Source organism: Dipodomys spectabilis, unplaced genomic scaffold (assembly GCF_019054845.1).
Source record: "Dipodomys spectabilis isolate Male_0828 unplaced genomic scaffold, ASM1905484v1 ptg000006l, whole genome shotgun sequence".
NCBI lineage: Eukaryota > Metazoa > Chordata > Mammalia > Rodentia > Heteromyidae > Dipodomys > Dipodomys spectabilis.
This window is the reverse complement of record NW_024870683.1, coordinates 8,915,926-8,941,533: the sequence shown is the minus strand read 5'-3', so window position 1 is coordinate 8,941,533 and position 25,608 is coordinate 8,915,926. Positions and strand designations below refer to the sequence as shown.

General features: G+C 42.8%; 1 protein-coding gene and 1 pseudogene across 3 annotated transcripts; one reads left to right on the top strand and one right to left on the bottom strand.

The window, feature by feature from the left end:
- Positions 1-10,419: 10,419 nt before the first annotated feature.
- On the top strand, positions 10,420-25,086 carry Zbtb5 (zinc finger and BTB domain containing 5). 3 transcript variants are annotated; one of them, XM_042697887.1, is made up of 2 exons: positions 10,420-10,993; positions 20,860-25,086. In XM_042697887.1, exon 2 carries the CDS (start codon positions 20,864-20,866, stop codon positions 22,892-22,894), a length of 2,031 nt encoding a protein of 676 aa, XP_042553821.1. In that variant the 5' UTR covers positions 10,420-10,993; positions 20,860-20,863; the 3' UTR covers positions 22,895-25,086. The 3 variants fall into 3 exon arrangements, with proteins under 3 accessions (XP_042553821.1, XP_042553803.1, XP_042553811.1); XM_042697869.1 differs by lacking the exon at positions 10,420-10,993 and adding an exon at positions 11,004-11,353; XM_042697877.1 differs by lacking the exon at positions 10,420-10,993 and adding an exon at positions 11,004-12,336.
- LOC122122013 lies at positions 16,683-17,945 on the bottom strand (annotated as a pseudogene).
- Positions 25,087-25,608: the final 522 nt, after the last annotated feature.

Genomic DNA, 25,608 nt, shown 5'->3' with positions numbered 1-25,608 from the left:
AATCGCAGGCATAATTTACCATAAAACTTTTACTTCTCGGGCTAGGAAGGTGGCTCAGTGGTAGAGTGCTTGCCTTGCATGCATGAGGCCCTGGATTCGATTCCTCGGTACCACATAAGCAGAAAAAGCCGGAAGTGTTGCTGTGACTCAAGTGGTAGAGTGCTAGCCTTGAGCTGAAGAGCTAGGGACAGTGCCCAGGCCCAGAGTTCAGGCCTCACGACCGACAAAAAAAAAAAAAATCAAAGAAATCCTGAGTTATTTTAGCATCATTTTTTCCAAGAAGGAAATCAAGTAGGGGGAAGGGAAAAAGCTACAAAATCTTTCCTCTTCTGGGGTAATATTGCCATCTGCTGGTGATTTAGAATATTGCTAATGAAGACTCGAATGAAATCAACCCAGAGTGGTGAGCTTCACCCTACATTCCGGTAACTGCTTCTTCCCCTCCCTTCTCTGGTTATTTGTTGTGCCCCCTCTCTGCCTCTCCCTATGCCTCTCCTCTGCCTCATCCTTCTATTCTCTCCTCTTTCATTCCCATTCTGTTCCTTCATAGTACAGATACAGGTGGCATGAATACCTAGAGACATCAGAACACAACCAGCTCCTTGCTCTCCAAATTGTTCTTGTGCGTCCTACTGATCCACCCTTCTCCTGCCACCACAACTACTTCTGGCCTCTCAGCTGTGCTGCACACACCAAAAATTTTAGGTCCTAGTCGCTGGATACATACCAAGAGATCTGGGTCTGTCTCTCATGATGGTCCTAGATGGGTCAATATTTTAGCTGAGGTGAGTGACACAAAACAAAGGTGACTCATTACATTCCTTGTTTTGCAGTCTAAGACTCTCCATTTCTAAAGGATCTATACTCTGTAGTTTTGGGGAAGGTTAGCAATAAAATTCTTGATTAAAAAAAAAAAGACACAGCACCACTTCCAGTTCGGAAGTGGTACTGTAGCTCAAGTGGTAAAGCGCTCGCCTTGAGCTGAAGACCTGAGGGACAGCGCCCAGGCCCAGAGTTCAAGCCCCACAACCAACCAAAAAAAAAATTATTGATTTTTTGCCAAACAATGGAGCACCCAAATTTATCCAAGAAACACTACTTTCCCTCAAATCCCACATAGATCCAAAGACATTAATTGTTGGGGATTTTAACACACCACTCTCCCCACTAGATAGATCAACTCAGCAAAAACTCAACAGAGAAACCACAGATCTAAACAGCTGCATAGATCAACTAGATTTAACAGACATCTACCGAACATTTCACCCAGCAGCATCAGAATACACGTTTTTCTCAGCAGCACATGGAAAGTTTCTAAAATAGACCACATTTTAGGCCACAAAGCAAACTTGTCTAAATTCAGAAACATTGAAGTTATACCTTGCATTCTCTCTGACCACAAGGGAATAAAATTAGAACTCAACACCAAAAGCCACCAAAGAAAGTCGGTAACACATGGAGGCTGAACAACACACTGCTGAATCACGAGTGGGTCATGGAAGAGATTAAAAGGAAATTCAAATGTTCATGCTATTCAACAAAAATGAACACACAAATTACCAGCTCCTCTGGGACACAGCAAAAGCAGTACTCAGAGGCAAGTTTATAGCTCTGAGCTCCTACATCAACAAATTGGAGAGATCTGAAACCAACAATTTAATGACACATCTAAACCTCCTTGAAAAAGAGCAGCAAGATAAACCCCAATCCAGTAGACGGAAAGAAATAATTAAAATTAAATCAGAATTAAATGAATTAGAATTCAAAAAAAACTATAGAAAGAATCAACAAAACAAAGAGTTGATTCTTCGAAAAAATTAACAAAATTGACAGACCCTTAGCAAATCTTATCAGAAAAAGAAGAGAACACACCCAAATAAATAAACTCAGAGATGAGAATGGAAACATCACCATGGAAACAACCAAGATTCAGAACATTATAAGGGAATTCTTCTCAAAACTTTATGCTAATAAGTTTGAGAACTTGACAGAAATGGACCTTTTCCTAGCAAATATTGACATGCCAAAACTAAACCAAGATGAGTTAAACCATCTTAACAGGCCCATATCAAGCATTGAAATAGAAACAGCAATAAGAGACCTCCCAGCTAAGAAAAGTCCAGGACCAGATGGTTTTACAGCGGAATTTTACAAGGCCTTCAAAGCAGAGCTCACATCAATACTCCTCCAACTCTTCAATGAAATTGAAAGAGAAAGTTCACTACCGAACACATCTATGAAGCCATCATAACCCTCATCCCAAAACCAGGCAGGGACTCATCAAAGAAAGAGAACTATAGACCCATATCTTTGATGAACATTGATGCAAAACTTCTCAACAAAATTTTGGCCAATCGACTTCAACAATTCATCCAAAAAATCATACGCCACGATCAAACAGGATTCATTTCAGGGATACAAAGCTGGTTCAATATACGCAAATCAATTAATATTATTCATCACATCAACAGGAGCAAGAATAAGAACCACATGGTTATCTCAATAGATGCAGAAAAAGCATTCGACAAGATCCAACACCCCTTTATGATGAAGGTTTTGGAAAAATTAGGAATCCATGGAACATTCTTCAATACAATAAAGGCTGCATATGACAAACCTACAGCCAGCATTATACTTAATGGTGAAAAACTAAAGCCATTTCCTCTTAACTCAGGAACAAGACAAGGATGTCCACTCTCTCCACTTCTCTTCAATCTAGTATTAGAATGCCTAGCTACAGCAATAAGACAAGATGCACACATAAAGGGGATCCAAATAGGGAAAGAAGAAATAAAACTCTCCCTCTTTGCAGATGACATGATCTTGTATTTAAAGAATCCCATAGACTCCACTCCCAAATTACTCAAACTGATTCAAAACTTTGGCAAAGTAGCAGGGTATAAAATTAACCCCCCAAAATCAATGGCTTTTCTGTATGCCAACAATGAGAAAAATGTGGCTGAAATTAGGAAAGCAACTCCATTTGTAATAGCCCCACAAAAAATAAAATACCTAGGAATTAACCAAAGAAGTGAAGGACCTATATGATGAAAACTTTAAAATCTTGAAAAAGGAAATCAAAACAGAACTTAGAAAATGGCAAAACCTCCCATGCTCCTGGATTGGAAAGATTAACATCGTGAAAATGGCAATACTTCCCAAGGCTATCTACAAATTCAACGCGATACTTATCAAAATTCCAACCTCATTCTTCAAGGAAATAGAAGAGGCAATCCAAAAATTCATATGGAACAATAAAAGACCCTGAATAGCAAAAATGCTCCTCAACGGAAAGAACACTGCTGGAGGAATATCAATACCAAATTTCAAACTCTACTATAAAGCCATAGTAATCAAAACAGCTTGGTATTGGCATAAGAACAGACCTCAGGACCAATGGAATAGAATTGAAAACCCAGAAATGTACCTACAAACCTATAGCCATCTAATCTTCGATAAGGGAGCTAAAACAATAGAATGGAAGAAAGACAGCCTCTTCAGTAAATGGTGCTGGCAAAAAATTGGTTAACTACTTGTAGAAAATTAAAGCTAGATCCTTATATATCACCCTGCACCAGAATCAAGTCCAAATGGATCAAAGACCTCGAAGTCAAAGCAGACACTCTGAAAACATTACAAGATGGAATAGGAGAAACCCTAGGTCTCCTTGGCTCAGGCCGAAATTTTCTGAATAGAGACCTGGAAACACAACAAATCAAAGAAAGGTTGGACAAATGGGATTGCATGAAGTTGCAGAGCTTCTGCATGGCAAAGGACATAGCTAGCAAGATCAATAGAAAGCCCACTGATTGGGAGAAGATCTTCACTAGCCATACAACAGACAAGGGTCTCATATCTAAAATATACTTGGAACTCAAAAAATTAAATCCCCCAACAATAAATCCTCTAAGAAACAACTGCCCAATAAATAAGTGGGCTAAAGACTTAAAGAGAAACTTCTCTAAAGAAGAAAGAAGGATGGCCAATAGACACATGAAGAAATGCTCAACCTCCCTAGCCATAAAAGAAATGCAAATCAAAACAACATTGAGATACCACCTCACTCCAGTTAGAATGGCAAAAATCAAGAACTCTAACAACAACAGATGCTGGAGGGGATGTGGACAGAAGGGAAACTTACTTCATTGTTTTTGGGAATGTAAACTTGTTCAACCACTTTGGAAAGCAGTATGGAGGTTCCTGAAAAGACTTCACATAGAGCTCCCCTATGACCCAGCAATCCCACTTTTGGGCATTTACCCAAATGTTTACAAACAAGACCACACTAAAGCTACCAGCACAACTATGTTTATTGCAGCATTATTTACCATAGCTAAGATATGGAACCAACCCAGATGCCCCTCAGTAGATGAATGGATCAAGAAAATGTGGTATATATACACAATGGAATTCTATGCCTCCATCAGAAAGAATGGCATTGCCCCATTTGTTAGGAAATGGAAAGACTTGGAAAAAATTATATTAAGTGAAGTAAGCCAGGCCCAAAGAAACATAGGTCCCATGGTTTCCCTTATTTGCAATATCTAGTATATGTATGAGTCAAGCAGAAAAGGTCAGATAATATGATGTTAGGAAAATGAACCCTTAGATATGTTTTTTAATGTTTTTTTCTTTCGTGCATTTGTTTCTAATGCATTTATAAGATTATTTCTTTGTTGCTTTGTATGTCCCTCCCCCACAGTATAACCCCTGCTTTCACTATATTTGATGTCAGTATAACTTGTGGAGGAGATGGGGAAAAACAAGTCGTTTAAGGATACAGGTGGACCTGTTGCAACAATGAGAAGTACAAGTTGTCATGTCGAAAACGAACTTTACAACGTTGGTGGGGGGGGGAAGGGGGAGGAGAATTGGGTGGGGGGTTGGGGGGGAGGCTGGGAGGGGTGGAAGGGTAAACAAAGGAGGAGGCTGCAATGCTTGATAAGAAATGTACGCATTATCCTGCCCATGTAATTGTAACCCCTCTGTACAGTATCTTCACAATAATAAAATAAAATGAAAAAAAAATTCTTGATTTTACTTCTGCTAAGTCACATTATTACACATTATTATTTTGGGGGGGGAGGGTCCGGTCGTGGGGCCTGAACTCTGGGCCTGGGCGCTGTCCCTCAGCTCTTCAACTCAAGGCTAGTGCTCTACCACTTGAGCCACAGCATCACTTCTGGATTTTTTTCTTTTTGCTTATGTGGTGCTGGGGAATCGAACCCAGGGCCTCATACATGCAAGGCAAGCACTCTACCACTGAGCCACCTTCCCAGCCCCTACACATTATTACTGTGATTTTCTTAACATAAAATCAAAGCTTTAAATTAAGGCCTATAGGTGGAGATGTGGCTCAAGTGGTAGAGTACCTAGGAAGCATGAAGCCCTGAGTTTAAACCCTAGTATTGCCCTTCAAAAAAATACAAAATACAAAAATAACAGAAGACCTGTTAAATTTTTAAAAATTTTTTCTATTGTAAAGATACTGTACAGAGGGGTTACAGTTACATGAATAAGGTAATGAGTACATATTCTTTTTTTTTTTTGGTCCGGTCATGGGCCTGAACTCTGGGCCTGGGCGCTATCCCTCAGCTCTTCAGCTCAAGGCTAGCGCTTTACCACATGAGCCACAGTGCCACTTCCGGCTTTTTTTTTTTGCTTATGTGGTGCTGAGGAATGGAACCCAGGGCCTCAGGCATGCAAGGCAAGCGCTCTACCACTGAGCCACCTTCCCAGCCCATGAGTACATATTCTTTCGTGCATTGTTACCCCCTCCTTTGTTTTGCACCTACTATTCCTTCCCTCCCCACCTCCCCAATCCCCCCTCCTGCCCCCCCCCCAAGTTGTAAAGTTTATTTTCAACATAGTGTCTTGTATGTCTCATTGTTACAATGGGTCAACCTGTGTCCTTGTTTCAGCATTTTGTTATTTCCCTTCCTCTCCCCAAATTAGAAAAATGTATATACAAGATACACGGCACTGGAATCAAATACAGTGACAATAGGGGTTATACCATGAGGGAGGAACAAACAAAAGAAACATTAAAAACAAGACCAACAAAGAACAAACCTTTTGTGTCCCTATCTTGGGGTTCATTTTACTTAGCATCATCTTATATGGTCATATATCCATAGCTTTTGACCTTTTCTGCTTGTCTGGTAAGATTATCCCAGACATATATTAGTTATTACAAATAAGGGAAACAATGGGACCTATGTTTCTTTGGGTCTGGCTTACTTCACTTAATATAATTTTTCTGAGTCTTTCCATTTCCTAACAAATGAGACAGTGTCATTCTTTCTGATGGAGGCATACAGACCTGTTAAAATTTAAAATATCAGGTTAGCTAGTTGCTGATGACTCTTGCCTATAATCTTAGCTATTCAGAATGCTAATATCTGAGGACTGCAGTTCACAGTCAGATTAGGCAGAAAAGTCCATGAGATTCCAATCTCCAATTAACTATTAAAACTCCAGAAATTGGAGCTGGGACTCAAGTCACAGAACGTTAGCCTTGGGCAAATGACCTAAATGACAGCACATAGGCCCTGAGTTCAAGCTCCAGTACCAATGCAAAATAAAGTAATAGATCTGAAAATATAAATGTGTATGAAAATATATGCAAGACCATATGCATATTACATAATCAAACTGATTACAGTCCTATGATGTTACTTCTTTAAACAATTAACTGATAGTTTAACAAAATGAATATCAGGAAGCTGAAATATGTTTTGTCTGAGGAGGATGGGACTTAAGAAGAGGGGGGTGGATGAAGGGAAATCAAATTATGGGCCAATAAAATCATAGTACTCAATATATATATATACAAAAATGTGTGGGTAAGTCTGGGATAGATTGGGGGGGCGGTGTATGAGGGAAATGATAACACTGATCAAATGCATTGTACCTATACATTGATAGATTAAATTGAAATCTCTTTATAATTATTTTTGTGACTTGCCAGTAATAGGCTTGAACTCAGGCCCAAGGACTGTCTGTAAGCTTTTCACTTAAGGCTGGTGCTATAACACTTGAGTCACGGTTGTGCTACTGGCTTTTTGGTGACTTAATGGGAGATAAGAATCTCACATACTTTCCTGGCCTAACTAGCTTCAAACCAGGATCCTCAAAACTCAGCTGGGCACTGGTGCCAGGCTTGTTTCAACTTTTTAACTTCTCATTCTATCTTTTAATCTTGTGCAAGGCACAAGAAGATAAGTTATAAGGTAAGATAAAAATATACAATTCTCAGCTGGCGTCATAGCTCAGGGTTAGATCACTCTCCTACCATGTATGAGGCTCTGGGTTTGAGACCTAGCACCATAAAAAACTTAACAAAAAAACAACCAAAATCCTTGCTCTCAGAAATTTGCAAGAAATACAAAAAAATGAAGATGAAAATATACTCGAGGATAGGTAGACAATGTGAAGTTCCTAGGATTTGTCTTTTTACTTTTGTCATTTCCAGTGGCTTTCTGTGTTTAGAATCTTTGTTCCTAAGGGTATGGTTTTCATTTAGGCACATTATTTTTTCTTGATGAATTAAACTTTTGATCATTAAAAATGTCTGCTTTTACTTCTTTTTTTGTTTTTCAGTATTGAGGTTTGAACTCAAGGGTTTGTTTTTGATATGCCAGCAATTTCCCAACTGAACCATGCCTCCCCCCAATCCTTCTTTACTGCTTGTGATATATAACTTGTCTTGAAGCCCGTTTTATCCATTATTAATGCACTTTTTGTTGTTGATATTTATATGGTACACATTTTCTCATGTTTTATTATTTGCCTTTGCTTGCTTTTTTTTTTTTAAAGTTTAAACCTGACCGTAAGCTCTCACTTGGCTTTCTTGCTCATAGCCGATACTCTACCATTTTATCCATGTCTTCTGTCTGGCATTTTGTTGGTTAATTGGAGGTAGAAGCTCAGACTTTTCTACTAAAGATGGGTTGACTTACATTCTCAGATCTCAGCCTCTTGAGTCCCTAGTATTACAGGTGTGAACCACTGGTGTTTTCCACGTTTACATTTAATGCAATTATCTGCAAGGTTGAGTTTATATCTATCATCTAGTTACTATTTTGAATTTGTTCTATTATTTTTGTTATAATTGTTACTCCTTTTCCCCTTGCATTCCTTTGGATTCATTGGATTATTAATGTAGCATTTTATATCACTATTGAATTATAAGATATACATCTTTGTTGAATATTTACAGTGGTTGTCTTAGAAGAGGGAGTGGCATATATGGTATTAGCTTCAAGGGGTCTGCTATAAAACAAACCCATAGAGTAGGTAAGTTTAACATTTACTTCTCATAGTTTTGGAGGCTAGGAAATCCAAGATGAAGACCGTGTCTCCTTGAATTGAAGATGACCACTTTCTCTCACTATTTATAAAGAAGGAGATCTAGTGTCCCATGTCATTATTAGAAGAGAAAGAATCCCATTACAATCTTGATCAAAATAGGGATTTTGATGTTGAATAGGGATTATATATGTTGAAGTCCCATCTTCCAATGTGATGATATTATTAGGAGGTTGAGTTGAGGGAAAAAAGAAAAAAACCTTTTGTTTTGAGATAGAGTCTTCCCATGTAGCCCCGACTATCCTCCATATCACCTTCCCGAGTATCTGGGACTAAGACCTAAGCCACTTTGCTCAGTCTGAAGGTATAGAAAATTCTCTCTGGCTGTAAACCAGTGAGCGGATTTAAGGTGACTATATTTTACAGATTCTTCCATTCTATCAGCAAGAGAAGTTTTTATATGATTTTTTTCCCTCTGTGGCTGCAGTACATTGAGATGTTTTCAGCTTTAAATAATCTTCAAACCACATTGATGGGGCCAAACAGATTACATTGATTAGCTATTCCCGATTTGCCTTCTATAGACTACCAATTTCTATTTCCACTAGCAATGAGTGTGGTTATTTTATATCTAAACCCTTGATAATATGATGTCTTAATAAACTTTCTTTTCCTTTTTCTTTTTTTTTTTTTCTGTCTTGGGGCTTGAACTCTGGGCCTGGGCACTGTCCCTCAGCTCTTCAGCTTAAGGCTAGCGCTCTACCACTTGAGCCACAGCACCATTTCCGATTTTCTGGTGGTTTATTGGAGATATGAGTCTCATAGACATTCATCCCTGGGCTGGCTTTGAACCGTGATCCTCAGATCTCAGCCTCCTTAGTAGTTAGGATTACAGGTGTAAACCACTGGTGCCCTGGCAGATATGTTGTATTGATTTTCTTTTGTATGAGGTTAGCTTGGGAATCGTGCCTCATTCTCCTCACCCCTACACATTTTAAAATTTGACAAACTACTCTACATTACTTTTAAAAAGTACACCAACAGTTTGTAAATGACTTAATATTTAGGTCACAGAATTATTATAAGGATCATATGTGCAACAGAATATTTCATAGTGCCTGGTTGATGACCAGTATTCTATAATGTTTATTTCATTGCCCAATCTCTGCTGTAAAATACATGCATAAAGGCTGTAAATGGTCAGGGAATGTTAAAGAACTGAACTGACCATCAGACTTCATTGAGACACCAAGAGAATAAACACAAAGAGGACATTTCCAGCTGGACGGGAGAGAATGAGCTAAAATGAAATTGCATGTTAAGTTTTGGAGACACACCCCTGATCGCCTCTCGGTGCACCCAACCAAGGGTCGGGTCGCTCTTTGCGAGCCTGCTTTTCTTTGTCTTCCAGCCTAGCTTTGGGACTGCTCCCGCAGAAGGGCCCCATTTTCTGGGCTTTCCAGTCCCTTCTTCGAAGGAAGCTGAGATTCTTCCTAACCAGTGCTAGCGGGCCTTTATCAAGGCTCAGGATCTTCATCCTCTCAAACACTGGGTGCAGCTCTGGACCTTCTCTTGTCCGTCCTGACCCCACAGAAGTAGGACCCCAGCACCTCCGTGTCCCGGCTGCGATGCTTTTTGCAGTCAACTTTGCTTTTCCTTGGATGGCTGGTGATCGTAAGCTTGGCTCTGTAGACTACAAGCTTACAGGACCCGCGGCAAAGACGACAGGGCCCAGTCATACTTGGGGTTCGAGACCTGCCCGGCCAGGATGCCAGCGTGGTCAGCTTTTCTATTATAGCCACACGCCACTCCGACTGGACATGGGCGGGGTCCCACCTCATTGTGTCGTTTTGATTCTGCATTTGAAGCCTGGATTTCGACTTAAGTTCAACAAAAGCAGTGTCTTGGAATTTCATTTTATCTCTTCCAATGTTTAAAAGTTGAAAGCAACCTCCGACACGGAGAGTGCATGGTGATGGTGATAGTAACTCAATTCCAAGAGCCCAAGCCGTGACAGTAGGGAAATACTTCAGTACCAGCCAATGGCCGGACCAGCTCGCCCCGTCAGTACAGATGGTGATTGACTCAACTAGGCGGAAAACTCGCTGGCTTCAACTACACTAGGTTTTGATTGGCTGTGGCCCGCAGTTGCTTTTCTGAGTTAATGATAAATCCCGCCTTAAAAAGCATTTGATAACAAGGTTACCTATTGCAAGGCCAGCGCTGATTGGCCAGAGCGCTCAGGGATTGGGTTGGTAGTAAACACAACCAGGCTCCTGGGACCGTGGATTGGTCAGTTTTTTAGGGGGCCGAGTAAATTCCTCAGGTTCGGTACGCAGCTGGCCACAATTCAGCTCAGGCCCCGCCCTCCCCTTTGCTGATTGGTGAAAATCCAGTTAGAGAGGCGGAGGACTGAAGCGGGTTTAGGTGATCTCGTATCGCGTCACTTCCGCTTACTGCCGGTCGCCGTCGCCGCGTTCACAGAGAACCTCGACGAACCGGCTGAAGGAGCCGGGTGACTAAAGGAGGGGTGGGCGGGAGGAAGGCGGGCGGAAGGGAGAGGACGCCCCATTCACCGAGACGCCAGTCTGGACGTTCCCGCCTCCTCCGACAGTGTCAGGTCCGCTCGGAGAAGGGTCACCGCCTCCTCCAGTGAGGAGAAAGGGGGCGGAGCCCAACTCAGGTGAGGCGACCCTGTCAGCTCCAGCCCTGGAGGTGCGCGGTGCGCGCGGCGCGCTCACGCGGAATCGGTTGAGCCCCGGGGGCGCGCCCAAGCGTCTGAGGGCGCGCAGGCACGTACTGATGTCCCTCGCCTACCCTTCCTGTCTTTCCGAGAGGGTATTGTTACCTTTCCGATCGGAGGGCCAGGCGGCTAGGAGACGGGCTCTTCTGCGCAGGCGTCCCCCGTGTCCCGACGCCAGGCTGTCTGTCTGCGGGGTGGGGCGGGGGCTCGTGTCCCCGCGGATCTGTAGCTGGGAACGGAGCTTCCCGGGATGGGGTAGCAAAGGCCTCTGGACCTACAGCCTTGCGGGATGAATAGAAGGTCTGTTGCCCTGCGGGATGGAGGCGGGTGGCTCATCTTGCCCCCATCCTGGGTCTTCTCGAGCGACTGGATCTCCTTTCATCCGATCCAGGCCCCAGACACAGTGTGGATGCGGGAGCCGGCGGGGGCTCCGGAGGGGTGGAGTCACTTTCGGAATGTCTCAACTTGTTAGGAAAGACTGAAGTGTTGAATAGGCGTTTTTGAATGCCTTATACTTTCGGGCTTCGGGTTGAGAAGCTGTAGGAGGTGCGGTGGTAAGAGTCGGTCATTTTGTCATCTTCCTCTGGAGGACGGATTTGTATCGAACCATCCGTGTTAGGCAGTGTAAGGGGGGTTGAAGATTAGGGTTTTCTTTTTGTTTCCTTTCCCTTCCCTAAAATGCCAGTCTGCATTTTGGCATAGTGAAGAATACTGTAGAAGCAAATTCCTAATTAGAAGACAAAATAAAAAATACTTAACTTGAAGGAAAACATTTTTGGGGAAAAACATTAAAATCTTGATTACTAAGTATTGTGCTCTAGATCCAGTTAATAGAAGAAAACTCTTCACCTTCAACAACTGAAACAACAACAAAAAAATCCAAACTACATTTTTTTTTAAAAACTTGGACTAAGTAGAAGATGTCATATCTATTTGAATTTTTTGGAGATTGAAGAAAATACTGTGTTGTAGTCATGGCTGATGACTTGTCTTATGGGACCATTGGGCCTTGGGTCATTTGGAAAGGTGGGCTAGATATCTCACTTTTTCTGGAGAATTTGCTTTTCCTTTGCTAAAGTCTTGTGATTCTTGACGAAGCTGTTTGGCAGTAGCTAACAGAGTGGGGAGGGAAGAGACCAGATGAATAGAGGAGAAAGAATTTCAGAGAAAAAGGCCCTTAAGCCAAAGGAAGGCCTTCCACTATTTGCTTTAACTCTTCTGGACATTTCAACAACTTGGGAAGACTGACTTGGTCACTGCAGCCAGCTTAGTGACCCTGCCAGGTAAGTTTAACTAGTTAAGGACTTATTATGGCCCTTTGAAGACATTTTTTTGCTTTGATTTTGAGATTTTTTTTTTTCCCTCTAAAAGTTGTTGCAAAATGCAACTTCCAGCTGGAGGTTTGGCTCAAGTGGTAGCTCACCAGCTGAGTAAGGGCAAGGCCCAAAATTCAAACTCTTGTACCTCTAAACAACAACAACAACAACATCCTAAAATGTAACTTTCAGTTAACTGGGGTGTTGGAAGACTGGATTTGATTAATTGAAATATCTCAAGCAAAATTCTACACATGTGATGAGGGGCTGGGAAGGTGGCTCAGTGGTAGAGCACTTGCCTTGCATGTGTGAGGCCCTGGGTTTGATTCCTCAGCACCACATAAGAAAGAAAAAAGCCGGAAGTGGTGCTGTGGCTCAAGTGGTAGAGCGCTAGCCTTGAGCTGAAGAGCTGAGGGACAGCGCCCAGGCCCAGAGTTCAGGCCTCACGACTGGACCCCCCCCCAAAAAAGAAAGAAATTAAGATGAAAGCATGTAAGGCAGGGATGTTTTCCTAAATTTAGACTCTTCCATGTGGAAAGATTTTTTTTTTTTGGAAGTCACAAAAAATATATTAAAACGCCATTGTCTTCTTTCTCTCCGATCTTATGTGGAAAGATTTTTAAAAATGACTCCCAGCAAAATGTATGTACATGTTTTATTCTGTTAGAGACTACAAAAACATTTTGTGTTCTTGCAAGTGATAAAACTTGCTGTAGTCCTGACATAGAATCTTGAGTCTGCTTCACATTCTTCTTGGGAAGGGAGAAAAGAGCCCAAGTTATTGATTCCATGTTAGCTTTCAACTGCTTTTAAAAATATAAGTTGTAAATACTTTTACCTTTTGTTTTGAGTATATGATTTTTAAAATAATTTTGTACTTAATGATTCTCATGAATGTTGTCTACTAGAGGCTATTTTCCCTACAGTAGCAGGAAGGATTGTAACACTACACTACAACTTTTGTCTAAGTAGGAAGTGAACTTCTCACATGCTAACTCACCAGCTGTTGAGTGACCTCTTGCTCTTTACAGTTATTTTCATCATTTTCATCACTGAGCAGTGGCTTTTAATCTCAGGATCATTTTCAGAGTATCTTTCATTATTTCTACGTGTATTCGCTACAATATGTGTTAGAGTATCAACTTTATTATAGTATAGTAAATAAGAATAGATTCTTAGTAGTTGAGATTATTTTACCTGGAGATAATTTTTCTTTTCATCTTCTAACATAATTGAATTGATGGCTCATGTATTTTCTAAATACTAAAACACATTTTGTTCACATTTTCTTTTTTTTTTTTTTTTTTTTGGATCCAGTTGTGGGGCCTGAACTCTGGGCCTGGGCGCTGTCCTTCAGCTTTTCAGCTCAAGGCTAGCGCTCTACCACTTGAGCCACAGCGCCACTTCCTGCTTTTTTTCTTTTTGCTTATGTGGTGCTGAGGAATCGAACCCAGGGCCTCAGGCATGCAAGACAAGTACTCTACCACTGAGCCACCTTCCCAAACCTTTGTTCACATTTTCTTTTTCTTGAAGACAGAGTGGTGTAAGTAAGCATTGTCCTGACAATTTAGCTGGGATTCCTGAAATCCCACCACTAGTCTGAGACCAACCTGGGCAACATAGCCACCTCTATCACAGACCAAAAAAGAATAAAAAAAAAAAAATGGCTTTCCTAGCAATGAAGTTTATAATCACTGGCATTTTAAATGTAATGAAATGTAATATAACTAAAAGATATTTGCACTCAATAAATTTAATATATCTGTACTTTACAAATTTGCCTTTGTGCTCTTGAGAAAGTTTGTTATTGAAAAGAGCTCCTAGAAAGTGACTTGTTTATATAAATGGAAATTCCAAATGTTTATTTTATAAACTTAAAAGGATGGTGGTAAATATGCTTTTTTGGAACTGTACTTGGATAATCTGTTACTTTTTATACTTGATAACAAAGGTTTACAGATGCTTTATTTTAAAGTGATTAGAATGAATTATTGCCTTTTCTTCCTGGGTAAAATATTGTCAACATAGTGGAATTTATTTTATAGTATATCTTAGTCAGTTATAATTTAAATTATATTCAATCATTTTCCTCTAAAAATGAAAGCCTTTCACCTTTCTAGTCTTTCTCTTTTAATCTCTACTACAAAGAGAAGTGAGGACAGAGGTCTGGGAAAGGAAGCCACTGTTTGGGGGTTCTGTTGTAACAGGAACCCAGAAATGCTTCAAAAATCTAAACACATCTAGTAATAATACATTACATTTTATTTTGAATAGATTATCGAAGAGAATTCATCAGGTCAAGTATCAGGCTCCTACTGACCATTACAGATTTCATAAATGATTCAGAAGTGATAGAATAGGAATTGGAGAAGTGGCTGCAAGTTGTAGAGCCCCAGCTATGAGCAAAACAGTCAGGTGAGAATGGAGGCCTAGAGTTGAAACAATCCTTTCTTTCTTTCTTTTTTTAAATCTTCTTTACAGGCAAGGCCCTGTTACCAAAGTGTAAGGCTAAAGCCCTGGCTCCAAGACTCCCATTGAAGTATTGCAAAACACTACTCAAAAAAATGAGCAATGATGAAGGGCAGAGAAAGGAGCTTCATCAATACACAAATGGGAAGAGTTAGACAGAGATTCAGTAACCCCAGGCCTGTCAAGAAGTTGATGGAGCTACTCAGAGGCTGAGATCTGAGGATTGCCATTCAAAGCCAGCCCTGGCAGGCACGTCCATGAGAGACTCTTATCTCCAGTTAACTACCAGAAAAATGGAAGTGGTGCTACTGTAGCTCAGGTGGTAGAGTGTTCACCTTGAGCTGAAGAGCTCAGGGATAGCGCCCAGGCCAAACAAGCCCACGACCAACCAAAGGGAAAAAAAACAAAAAACCTGATGGGATCTTTGAGATTTTTATAAGAAAGGGAAACAAAGGCAGATGTTGGGAGTTTGCATAGTGACAGCAGGTAATCTTGTCAGAACAGTGATCTGGTAGATTGTTGTTTCAGTTCTGGCTCTGTGAGATGGCTCTGAAAAGCTGTTATCCCTGGAGACTATCCCTGACCCAGGATGCAGCTTCAGTTTCCTTCCATCATAGGGCAGTTACATTTGGGATGATGTATTCTTCTAGGATTGCTATTGCTCAGGGTTAATTTTAGTCCCTTGTTGCAAAGAGGTCTACTGATTAGTCTTGTTTCTGGAGTCCAGGTTAATCATAGAAGAGAATGACTCAGAAAAGGTGGAAGAAAGAAAAAGAAAGAAAGAAAGGAAGGGAAAAAAGGAAAGAAAGAAAGAAAGAAAGAAAAAGTAAGAGACAAAGTAGAGCCAGATAATTGGGCTTTTGGCACCATCAATAGCAATACTTCCAATGCTTTGCATGACATCTTAATAAATGTATAGGTTTTTTTTATTAAGAAAAAAACTAAAGCCGGGCGCTGGTGGCTCACGCCTGTAATCCTAGCTACTCAGGAGGCTGAGCTCTGAGGATCGCAGTTCTGAGGATCTCCAGTAAACCACCAGAAAACCGGAAGTGGTGCTGTAGCTCAAGTGGTAGAGCGCTCGCCTTGAGCTAAAGAGCTGAGGGACAGCGCCCAGGCCCAGAGTTCAAGCCCCATGACCGACAAAAAAAAAGAAAAAGAAAAAAACTAAAGAGCTGAGATCTGAGTCTCACAGTTCAAGGCCAGCCCAAGCAGGAAAAATCCATGAGACTCTTACCTCCAATTAACCACTTAAAAGTTGGAAGCTACCCAGGCACTGGTGGCTCATGCCTGTAATCCTAGCTACTCAGGAGGCTGAGATCTGAGGATCATGGTTCAAAGCCAGCCCAGGCAGGAAACACCATGAGACTCTTATCTCCAATAAACCACCAGAAAACTGGAAGTGGTGCTGTGGCTCAAGTGGTAAAGTGCTAGCTTTGCATACAAAAGCTCAGGGATAGTGCCTAGGCCCTGAGTTCAAGCCCCAGGACCAGTGCATGAGAGTGTGGAGTGTGCATACACACACACACACACACACACACACACACACACACACACACACGAAATAAGACTTCATCTATGATAAAGACCATGGAAATTTTTTATTGCTGAAAAGATTTTAGGAGAGGCAATTGTGATGGGTAGCAGGTAGCATCTACTAATAGAGGAGAAGTATATTTAGGCTTTTTTTTAGGCATTTTAAAATGTATTTTAATTGTCAACACGCATCAGGAGGGGCCACACCCCTCATTTCTAGTATTTGTTGGGCAGGATCCCAATACGCAAACAGGAATATGGAGATGTTACTTTATAACCTACACATTTAATGAACCTCGTTCTATATGGCTTCAGGCCACCAGGATACAGGCACCCCCAATACCCTTACTTTCCTCCTCAGCTCTTCCACTGAAGAATTTGGCTTTCATGATGCCAGGCTGCATAGGGAGCTTTCCCTTCCCCAGAACTCTGTAGTAGTCCTATGGAACCACATCAACAATGGAAGCAATACCAGTTGTTTTTAGCAGCATTTACCTGTGTCTGCTTACTGACCAATGTCCACAGTTTATCAAGGTTGACAGCTGGGTAAAAGCTCTTGTTCCTTTTAAGAAGTAATGCCTCATACCAAGTTTCCCAAAGTAACCTGGGTGACATTTGTCAAAGTCAATCCATACCACCAGCATTACTGCATCCTCCTGAGTGCTGTGGCCATGACTCAGGTGGCCCTGAAATTTCTGAGTCTTCCTTAATCTGGATGGCTCTGTGCAAAAAGGAGTTCAGTAGTAAGGCATGTTGGTGGCTAAGACCAAGGAGGCTATTTAGACTTCTTAAATTTTAAATAGAAGTATAATATTAGATATTAAAATAGATATTGTTTTAGCAAGTTTGTATTTTGAGTGAAAAAAATACCTCTTTAAGTCCCCAGGGCAAACTTTGGACTGGCTTGTGTCAGATAACTCATTTCTGAAACAGTTATGGTGATCCATGGCAGTTGGTGCTTAGGTGGTCAGACCTCCCTGCATGATCTATCCAGTCCTAACTAGGGCCCAACAGTCTGATTTTTACTGCATGGCTTAAGAAAGGGTGAGTTGGGCTCATGCCTGTAATCCTAGCTACTTGGAGGCTGAGGTTTGAGGATTATGGTGTGAAGCCAGCCTGGACAGGAAAGTCCATGAGACTCTATCACCAATAAATTACAAGAAGCTGGAAGTGGAGCTGTGGCTCTAGTAGCAGAGCACTAGCCTGTTCAGGGACAGTGCCCTGAGTTCAAGCCTCAGGACTGGCACACAAAAAAATGGGTAAGGCATTTTATTTATGTGAATTACAAATACCAAAAAGTTTAAAATAGCTGGAGGACTGTTGACTCAGGCACAGTAATCCTAGATACTTAGGAGGCTGAAATGAAGCAAGTATGCAGCCACAAATATTAAGTAGGACTGCTGTGCCCTCTACTGAAGGCAATTTTGTAACATGGTCAAAATATAAAATATTTACATATTTTTGCCTTGTAGAATTTTGCTACAGATACATAAGGCATGTAAAAGAGTAACTGCAGTTTCTTTATCATTACAATAGAAAAATCAGGATGTTTTACCTCTTTGGTAGATGGTCATTATAGGAAGAACAGTCATGCACATACTCCATATTCTTGTCATCTCTAGAAGAGTATATATTAAGTGGTGTTTAGGAGAGTGGGAATGGAAGGACAGGAGGGAAACTTACCATTTACATTTTGATTCCATCCCAGTAGTTACTCTCCTGGTCTAGCTAAATGGCACATACTCTCAGTTGGCACAGTTATGTATTTTTTTATTTGAATCATTTCAGTTATTTCCCAGGATCCTGAACAGTGATGGCTTATTCCATCAGAGCAGGGCACCAGAGCAAGTGGTTATGTCACTGAAGAATGGATGAGAGCTTCCCTCTGCTTTCAGATTTCCACACAAAAAAATCACAAGTCCTTGAAATCCAATCATGAAAAGCATTTCAGGGTGTCTCACAAAAAGGAGAGTCTCACAATGTGAAAGTTTTAGCAAGGATTTATTTTAGTTTAAAAAGTTAAAATAGAGATATGAGAAGAAAATTTTCCTGCTTCCCTGGCCAGGAAATGGGAGTTAAAGACATCAAATAGCATCTGTTATCTGCCGTCTTTGTGATACTGAGTTTTTAGATCCCAAGTCCAAAGTCCAGGAGTCCCAAATAGGATCAGCCACAGGCCCTCATATGCCAAATAAAGAAACATTGTGATGGGTGGAGAAAGGAGAGTTGTTATTTGGCAACCATGAGAAGACAGCATTTCAGTGCATCTTTAGCCATCTTCAGGGATACAGACTATGACTTCAAGTTAAGTAGGGAGAATTAAGGCAGGGAATGGGAAGGATATGCAGAGTTAAAGTCCCAAGTCTCAGGTGTGGCCTGGTTGACCATTAGCTTAGTCTTCAGCCCTAGAAAGTTATCATTTCATCATTGGAATGGTACAAGAACAAGGTGGCTGGCAGGTGATCTGAGTTTTTCAGCTGTGTTCTTGTTTTGTTTTTTGCCAAGTCCTGGGGTTTTGAACTCAGGGCCTGGACACTGTTCCTGAGCTTTTTTGCTCAAGGCTAGCACTCTATCACTTGAGCCACAACACTACTTCTGAATTTTTCTGTTTATGTGGTACTGAGGAATCGATCCCAGGGCTTCGTGCATACTAGACAAGCACTCTACCACTAAGCCACATTCCCAGCCATCAGGTGTTTTCTTTTGAAATGATAAGAAGAAGACATTGCCTGGTTGAAGCACAGTTTGCCTTCCACAGAAGATGCTTATCAGAAAAAAAAGATGTTTATCAGTGTATTTTCTCTTTCTTGGAGCCCAGAGTGATTGCAAAGTAGCAGCAGCATTAAACAATTCAGATCAAAGAGCACAGATTTTTAGTTAATTCACAGGGTTCAGCAAAAGTCTCTTTTAAGTTGCCTCTTAAATTTATTCTTTCTTAGCTGTATGCCCTGTGACAAGCATACTTTCAGTAGTCTAAAAGCGGTTCTCTGGTGAGAACCATGGCATGGGCCTTTGGATTTTGAGGATTTATTGAGATTGCCTGTAGGGAATTCTGCTTTCTAGGTCCAGTCTACAGGGCTGCAATACCTGTGAGTTGAGAAGTTCAATTACATTACACGTTGCTTTTGCTTTTCCCCAGTGCTCATGGCTAATACCTATTCATATGTAAGTCATCAGTTTAATTTTGTAGAAGCCCTAAAGTTCAAAGTGGATCCTGAAAACATGGCTTTGGACCAAGCTTGTTCATTCTGTTTTCCATTTTCCGTTATTATTTATTAAGGAACAATCTACTGGTTTTACTTGAAGTATAATATATGTTTTACCAGAAATTTAGGCCAGCTAAGTTGACCTTGGGTTCTTGTATTTGGTAAGAGAAGAATTCAGGCAAGATGTGAATATAATATAATAAAGGACTTAAGTGCTGTCTTCCTGGGAGAGGCCTCTGCTACATGCTCTTTCTCTGTCATTTATTTTCTAATAAAGTATGTATAATTATGACTGCAGCGAAACTCTAGATTGTTTGTTACTTCTCCCTACCCCCCAAAACCTCTGTCCATTTATATTCATTTCTTGCCCCAGATAAGCATTAACTTCCTCTGTCTCTGTGTGATTTCCTTTGCTGAGTCCATGATCTGTCTATTAGTGGTATTGGAGTTTGAACTCGGTCCTTGTGCTTGCTGGATAGACACTGTTCTGTGATCTGAGCCACTCCAGCCTTTCTTTTTTTTTTTCAAATTGCAAACTTTCAGCCAGGCTTTCTGTTTTTATCTCACCTGCATTCCACTTTTCTTGACACCTGAACAACCTGCCTGTTCATGAGCCTGAAAGAGGTCCATGAATGTCGGATTGTTACCAATTAACCACTAGAAAACCTGAAGTGGTGCTGTGCCTCAAGTGGTAGAGCACTTGCCTTGGCTGAAGAGCACAGGGCTAGTGCCCAAACCCAGAGTTCAAGCCCCACGACAGACCAAAAAAAAAAAAAAAAAATACCAGCCTAGGGGCTGGGAAGGTGGCTCAGTGGTAGAGTGCTTGCCTTGCATGCATGAGGCCCTGGATTCGATTCCTCAGAACCACATAAGCAAAAAAAGAAAAAAAAAGCCAGAAGTGGCCCTGTGGCTCAAGTGGTAGAGCACTAGCCTTGAGCTGAAGAGCTGAAGGACAGCGCCCAGGCCCAGAGTTCAGGCCCCACGACCAGACCCCCCCCCCCAAAAAAAAAAATACCAGCCTGGGCAGGAAAGTCCTGGAGACTTTTATCTCTAATTAATCACGAACTGGAAGTGGTGCCTTGGCTCAAAGTGGTAGAGCAATAGCCTTGAGCAAAAAGACCCTAAGAACATCCTCCAGGTTGTGAGTTCAAGCACCACAATTGACAAAAGAAAAAAAGTTCTAAGCTTGGCCACCCATGTCTCTGTTTTCCTCACATTCTTGGTGTTCTGGCTTTGACTTAAGCTTTTCTAAATCCTAACACTCTTTCCTCATCTCCTATAGGATAATGGATTTTCCAGGTCACTTTGAACAGATCTTCCAGCAACTGAACTACCAGAGACTTCACAGCCAGCTCTGTGATTGTGTTATTGTGGTGGGGAATAGACACTTTAAGGCCCACCGCTCGGTGCTGGCAGCATGCAGCACACATTTCCGCGCCCTGTTCTCCGTGGCAGAAGGAGATCAGACCATGAACATGATCCAGCTGGATAGCGAGGTGGTGACAGCGGAGGCCTTCGCCGCCCTGATTGACATGATGTACACCTCCACGCTCATGCTGGGGGAGAGTAATGTCATGGACGTCTTACTGGCAGCCTCTCACCTGCACTTGAACTCCGTCGTTAAGGCATGTAAACATTACCTGACGACAAGGACGCTGCCCATGTCTCCCCCCAGCGAGCGCGTGCAGGAGCAGAGCGCCCGCATGCAGCGCTCCTTCATGCTGCAGCAGCTGGGGCTGAGCATCGTGAGCTCAGCCCTCAGTTCCAGCCAGGGTGTGGAGGAGCCCCCAGCCCCGATAAGCTCATCCATGCGCAGTAACCTGGACCAGCGGACGCCCTTCCCCATGAGGCGCCTTCATAAGCGCAAGCAGTCGGCCGAGGAGCGGGCCCGGCAGCGCCTGCGCCCCGCCCTGGATGAGGCCGCCGTCGCCGACGTGGCCCCGGAGGCCGGGCCTGGGGGAGTGCATTCTCGGGAGGAGTTCTTTTCACCAGATTCGCTGAAGATGGTGGAGAATCCTAAGCCCGACGGAATGACGGACAGCCAGGAAGACGGCGGCATCCTGTTTGACCAGTCTTTCGGGGCCCAGGAAGACGCCCAGGTGCCCAGCCAATCGGACACCACTGCCAGCAACATGGCGCAGCTGTCCATGGCCTCTCGCGCAACGCAGGTGGAGACGAGCTTTGAGCAGGAGGCTGCCGCCGAGAAGAGTGGTTTCCCGTGTGAGAACCCCGAGGTTGGCCTTGGCGAGAAGGAACACATGAGAGTGGTGGTGAAGTCGGAGCCCCTGAGCTCCCCGGAGCCCCAGGACGAAGTGAGCGACGTCACCTCCCAGGCCGAAGGCAGCGAGTCCGTGGAAGTGGAAGGCGTGGCCGTCAGCGCCGAGAAGATAGACCTCAGCCCCGAGAGCAGCGATCGCAGTTTTTCAGATCCTCAGTCCAGCACCGACAGGGTGGGTGACATCCACATTTTGGAAGTCACAAATAACCTTGAACATAAGTCTACTTTTAGCATTTCAAATTTTCTGAACAAGAGCAGAGGGAGTAACTTTAGTACAAGTCAGAGCAATGATGATAACATCCCAAACACTACTAGTGACTGCAGGCTGGAGGGGGAAGCCCCTTACTTGTTGAGTCCCGAGGCTGGGCCTCCAGGCGGGCCTTCCTCTGCCCCCGGCTCCCATGTGGAGAATCCATTCAGCGAGCCTGCAGACTCCCACTTCGTCAGACCCATGCAGGAGGTGATGGGCCTGCCATGTGTGCCGACTTCAGGTTACCAAGGAGAACAGTTTGGGATGGATTTTTCCAGGTCTGGCTTGGGCCTCCACTCCTCCTTTTCCAGGGTAATGATGGGTTCCCCAAGAGGAGGAGCCAGTAACTTTCCATATTACCGCCGTATAGCTCCCAAAATGCCCGTTGTAACTTCCGTCAGGAGCTCACAGATCCCTGAAAACTCTGCCAGTTCCCAGCTGATGATGAATGGGGCCACATCCTCATTTGAAAATGGCCATCCTTCCCAGCCTGGGCCTCCACAGTTGACCAGAGCATCTGCCGATGTCTTGTCAAAGTGCAAGAAGGCCTTATCAGAGCACAATGTCTTGGTGGTAGAAGGAGCTCGCAAGTATGCCTGCAAGATCTGCTGCAAAACCTTCCTGACTTTGACAGATTGCAAGAAGCACATCCGTGTTCACACAGGTGAAAAGCCTTACGCCTGCCTGAAGTGTGGCAAGAGGTTTAGTCAGTCTAGCCACCTGTATAAACATTCCAAAACGACCTGCCTGCGCTGGCAGAGCAGCAACCTTCCCAGCACTTTGCTCTAACTCTCCTCCTTGTAAGACCATGTCTAGGCCAGTTCTGGAACTTTTGGTGGGCAGTTAATGCCATGGAGGCTTCAGCAGCCAGTTTTGATGATGCACAAGTGGAGAGTGGTTCCATGTCACACTTGGGCTGCAGCAGTGTGTAACTTGTAAGAGGGATGCAATCCCTGGAACCGGCGTCTTCCTTAGGGTTGAGTAATCCAGTCCTACAGTAATTTGCAACTGATGTTGTTAAAAGTGGCATATTTAGAAATTTAAAAATGCAAGTGCAAAAAACATTTTTAGGCAATTTTTTGAAATGCTCTGTGAAGCATTTAAATTTCCTATGCCCTCTGGTGAGACTAGTACAACCCTGTACCATGATGCAAAACGCACTTATGTGTAACCAGCGGCAACGTGGTGCCAGTCTTAAAGGAAGGCCCTCGAGGACATGCCTGTCCGCCACAGATGCTTTAAAGTGTATCCTGAGCCAGTCCTAGGTCTCAGAGTACTGTATTTTTTTTATTTTTTTGTCTGAGTTGCAGTCACAGACACTGCCCTTTGATGGTGCTGACATTGAGTCCAGGTGAGCATTCTCTTGGAATAACAGCTGTATATACTTTTGAAAATATCTCTGCTGGATAGATATTTTAACTTTTTTTCCTGGCTTAAAAACAAAGTTGTAAATTGAGTATATACTTGTAGGGAGTGACAAGTAGGGTTTTATTTCTGTATGTGCTATTTTAGCAGTATTTTAACTTGTATTACCAATGTTACAGTTCCTGTTTGAATGTCAGCAAAGAGCTAGTGTTTGTCTTTGTTCTGATGGTGTGAAGTCATGTATTGTGGGGGTTTTCCTGGCACATTTTCCCTCTGCTCCATCCAGCTGTTGAAGACCAGTCCTGTCAGACGCATTTCTGCTGAGGACAAACCATCTTGTCTTGTTTCGTTTCTTCACACTCCCAGGCCCCATGTGGCATCTCTCCCAATCCTAGATTACTGTTATCAGTTACAAAGTAGCCCAACAGAATGCCACCCTCCATGTTTTTATTATATACTATATTTTAAAAGCATACACACTAAATTTTTATTGTAGCCCTTCCAACCCAATACTGAGTGTTGCAAAATTATGTGAAGTCCATAGGTAGTAGTATTCATAGATGGGTATTTTTCCAGACTTAAGATATTAGGGAGCCCATGACATAGAAGTTACCCATTAGCTTTCAAACCTGAGTAGCATTCTGGACACTAACCAGGGCTTCTACCAGGCCCTCCTGCCCTACCTCCCCAATCTTTGCCTTGCCGTCCTCCAACATGAGGCTGTCACCCGTGCAGCCATGGGAACGGCACAGGTTCATGCATCTCATTCAGTTTAGTTCCTGCATGAAGAGGAGTTTATTTTTTCTTACATAGCTCTCAGACAGCAAACCATTGTGCAGAATTCAAGAGATCAGTTCTGAAGTTTAGAAAGCCAACTATATGTACCCTAAAACAAAAATGAGTGTTTATCTTCTCAGTCTAGTGTGTGCAGTTATACCTCTGTGGATAAACTATGGTGTTCCCAGAGGGCTTGGCATCTCCTGTGGACTCCTAGGAGGAAACCCCAAAGGGAAACCTGTGATTCCTCCTTTTGAGCACTATGGAGGATGTAGGATCATCTGTGAAATTCAGTTGTGTGTGGTTCATTGTCAAGTGATATGAGGGGCTCTAATTCTACCCTCATGATGTAGGGACCAGTGTCCTGTGAGATTAATCTCTGGAGTCAGGTAGGTCAGCATGGAGAACAAGAGAGGTCCTGCCTGGGCCTGGGGCGAGGAGCCTGCCCCCTTGGCACAACTGGACTTTGCATTGGGGCCCATCTGACACATGCTGGAGCCCTCTCTCCACTGCTGAATGGAACCTGGAATATCTCATCTACCTCTTGGTCAGTCGGTTTCTACGTGCGAGAAGCAAGCTTGTGGGCCATTGTCCTCAGACATGCTGTAGCACTTAAAAAAAGTAATTCCAAGGTTCTCTGGAGAACCAGCCCCCAGAGATCCTGCCTGGAGTCTAACTGGTATTGGGACCTGAATTTTGATTGATTAGCCTTAATTATAGCCTGGCATAATCTTGTACAATGTATTCTGGTGATCACATCATCAAGTTCGATCAGGGCACCTTTGTCAGTGGTGCTATGCTGGTAAGAGTTGAGATTTTGAAATAAAAAATTTGTCATATTCATGCCTCTAAATATGTTTTTCCCCCATTTGCTTAGGTTAAGGTTCTTTCTCTGCTAGCTCTGCTTTGATTAGTTTTTTTGGGGGGAGTAGTCTGACACTACAACTCAAATTCGGTACCTGGCCCTTTTGCTCATTGGCTGGTACTCTACCAACTGAGCCAGGCCTCCAACCCCATGATTGGTACTTTTTGTTTTGGGCCCTTTCTGGTACATTTAAAACCAAGCCTCCATGACAATGCTGTCAATAACAGTGATAGACGGTTCCCCTCAATTACTCTCGTGTCTGAACTGTGGACATGAGTGAGGTTTCACAGTACATACACATAACTCTTAGGGGGCCACTCAGCCTGGTGCTGTGCCCTGTGCTGCCTCCTGTGTAGAAAGCTCCTTTGCCCTTGGCTTACCTAGAGGAAGAGTTGAAGCTGATTCCTTCAGCACAGAGCAGGGCTTTGCAAATGGTAGTGCTGTGGCCTGGCCTTGGGATAGTGAGGAGATTACAGAGAGCATTCACCTATGTGAA